The sequence below is a fragment of the Haliaeetus leucocephalus genome, unplaced genomic scaffold, assembly GCF_000737465.1.
Source record: "Haliaeetus leucocephalus isolate CR32 unplaced genomic scaffold, Haliaeetus_leucocephalus-4.0 Scaffold110, whole genome shotgun sequence".
In the NCBI taxonomy this organism is placed as follows: domain Eukaryota; kingdom Metazoa; phylum Chordata; class Aves; order Accipitriformes; family Accipitridae; genus Haliaeetus; species Haliaeetus leucocephalus.
This window is the reverse complement of record NW_010972546.1, coordinates 1,767,344-1,768,527: the sequence shown is the minus strand read 5'-3', so window position 1 is coordinate 1,768,527 and position 1,184 is coordinate 1,767,344. Positions and strand designations below refer to the sequence as shown.

Genomic DNA, 1,184 nt, shown 5'->3' with positions numbered 1-1,184 from the left:
GAGGGGGCGGGGGGGCGGCGGGGCCGCCGGTAACGCCTGGCTCTTTGCCCCCCGCTGCAGCCACCATGTTGACGCGACTTTTCAGCGAGCCCAGCCTGGTGCCCGAAGTCCCGAAATTCGGCGGTTGGGCCGAGGAGTGCGAGGAGGAGGATGCCCGCAGCGAGAAGGAGGAGCGGGCGGGGAAGGGCTGCCCCCTCCCCGAGGAGCCGCCCGAGGGTTCGCTGGGGGAGAGCAAGGAGGAAGGGGAGTTAGGCGGAGACGAGGAGGAGGAGGAGGAGGAGGAGGAAGGCTTGGAGGAGGCGGAGGGCGAGCGGCCCAAGAAGCGCGGCCCCAAAAAGCGCAAGATGACCAAGGCGCGGCTGGAGCGCTCCAAGCTGCGGCGGCAGAAGGCGAACGCCCGGGAGAGGAACCGCATGCACGACCTGAACGCGGCCCTGGACAACCTGCGGAAGGTGGTTCCCTGCTATTCCAAAACGCAAAAGCTCTCCAAAATCGAAACCCTCCGCTTGGCCAAGAACTACATCTGGGCTCTCTCCGAGATCCTGCGCTCGGGCAAACGGCCCGACCTGGTTTCCTACGTGCAGACTCTGTGCAAGGGGCTGTCGCAGCCCACCACCAACCTGGTGGCCGGTTGCCTGCAGCTCAACTCCCGCAATTTCCTCACGGAGCAGGGTCAGGAGGGCGGTCGTTTCCACGGGCCCAACGCCTCCTTCGCCGTGCACCCCTACCCTTACCCCTGCTCGCGGCTGGCCGCGGCGCAGTGCCCGCCCGCCGCCGGTCCCGGTTCCCACGGGCTGAGGACACACAGCTACTGCGCCTCCGCTTACGAGAGCCTCTACGGCAACGCGTCCCCCGACTACAACAGCTCGGAGTACGACGGTGGGCTCAGCCCCCCCCTCTGCATCAACGGCAACTTCTCCCTCAAGCAGGACTCTTCTTCCCCCGACCACGAGAAAAGCTATCACTACTCTATGCACTACTCGGCGCTGCCCGGTTCCCGCCCCGCCGGTCACAACCTGGTCTTCGGTTCGGCGGGGATGCGCGGGGGGGTCCACTCCGAGAACATCTTCCCCTACGACATGCACCTCCCGCACGAGCGGGGCCCCATGTACGAGGAGCTCAACGCCTTCTTCCACAACTGACCCCCCCCCGACACACACACACACCCCCCTTCCCCCTCCGAA

At 66.6% G+C, this 1,184-nt stretch overlaps 1 protein-coding gene across 1 annotated transcript in view; it reads left to right on the top strand.

Moving 5' to 3' along the window:
• NEUROD2 (neuronal differentiation 2) overlaps positions 1–1,142 on the top strand; it is a 2,571-nt gene extending 1,429 nt beyond the window's left edge. Inside the window, exon 2 of the mRNA XM_010585545.1 lies at positions 61–1,142. Coding sequence (XP_010583847.1) covers positions 66–1,142 — 1,077 coding nt within the window. The 5' untranslated portion in view covers positions 61–65. The remainder of the gene's footprint in view (positions 1–60) is intronic.
• The last annotated feature ends 42 nt before the right edge of the window (positions 1,143–1,184 follow it).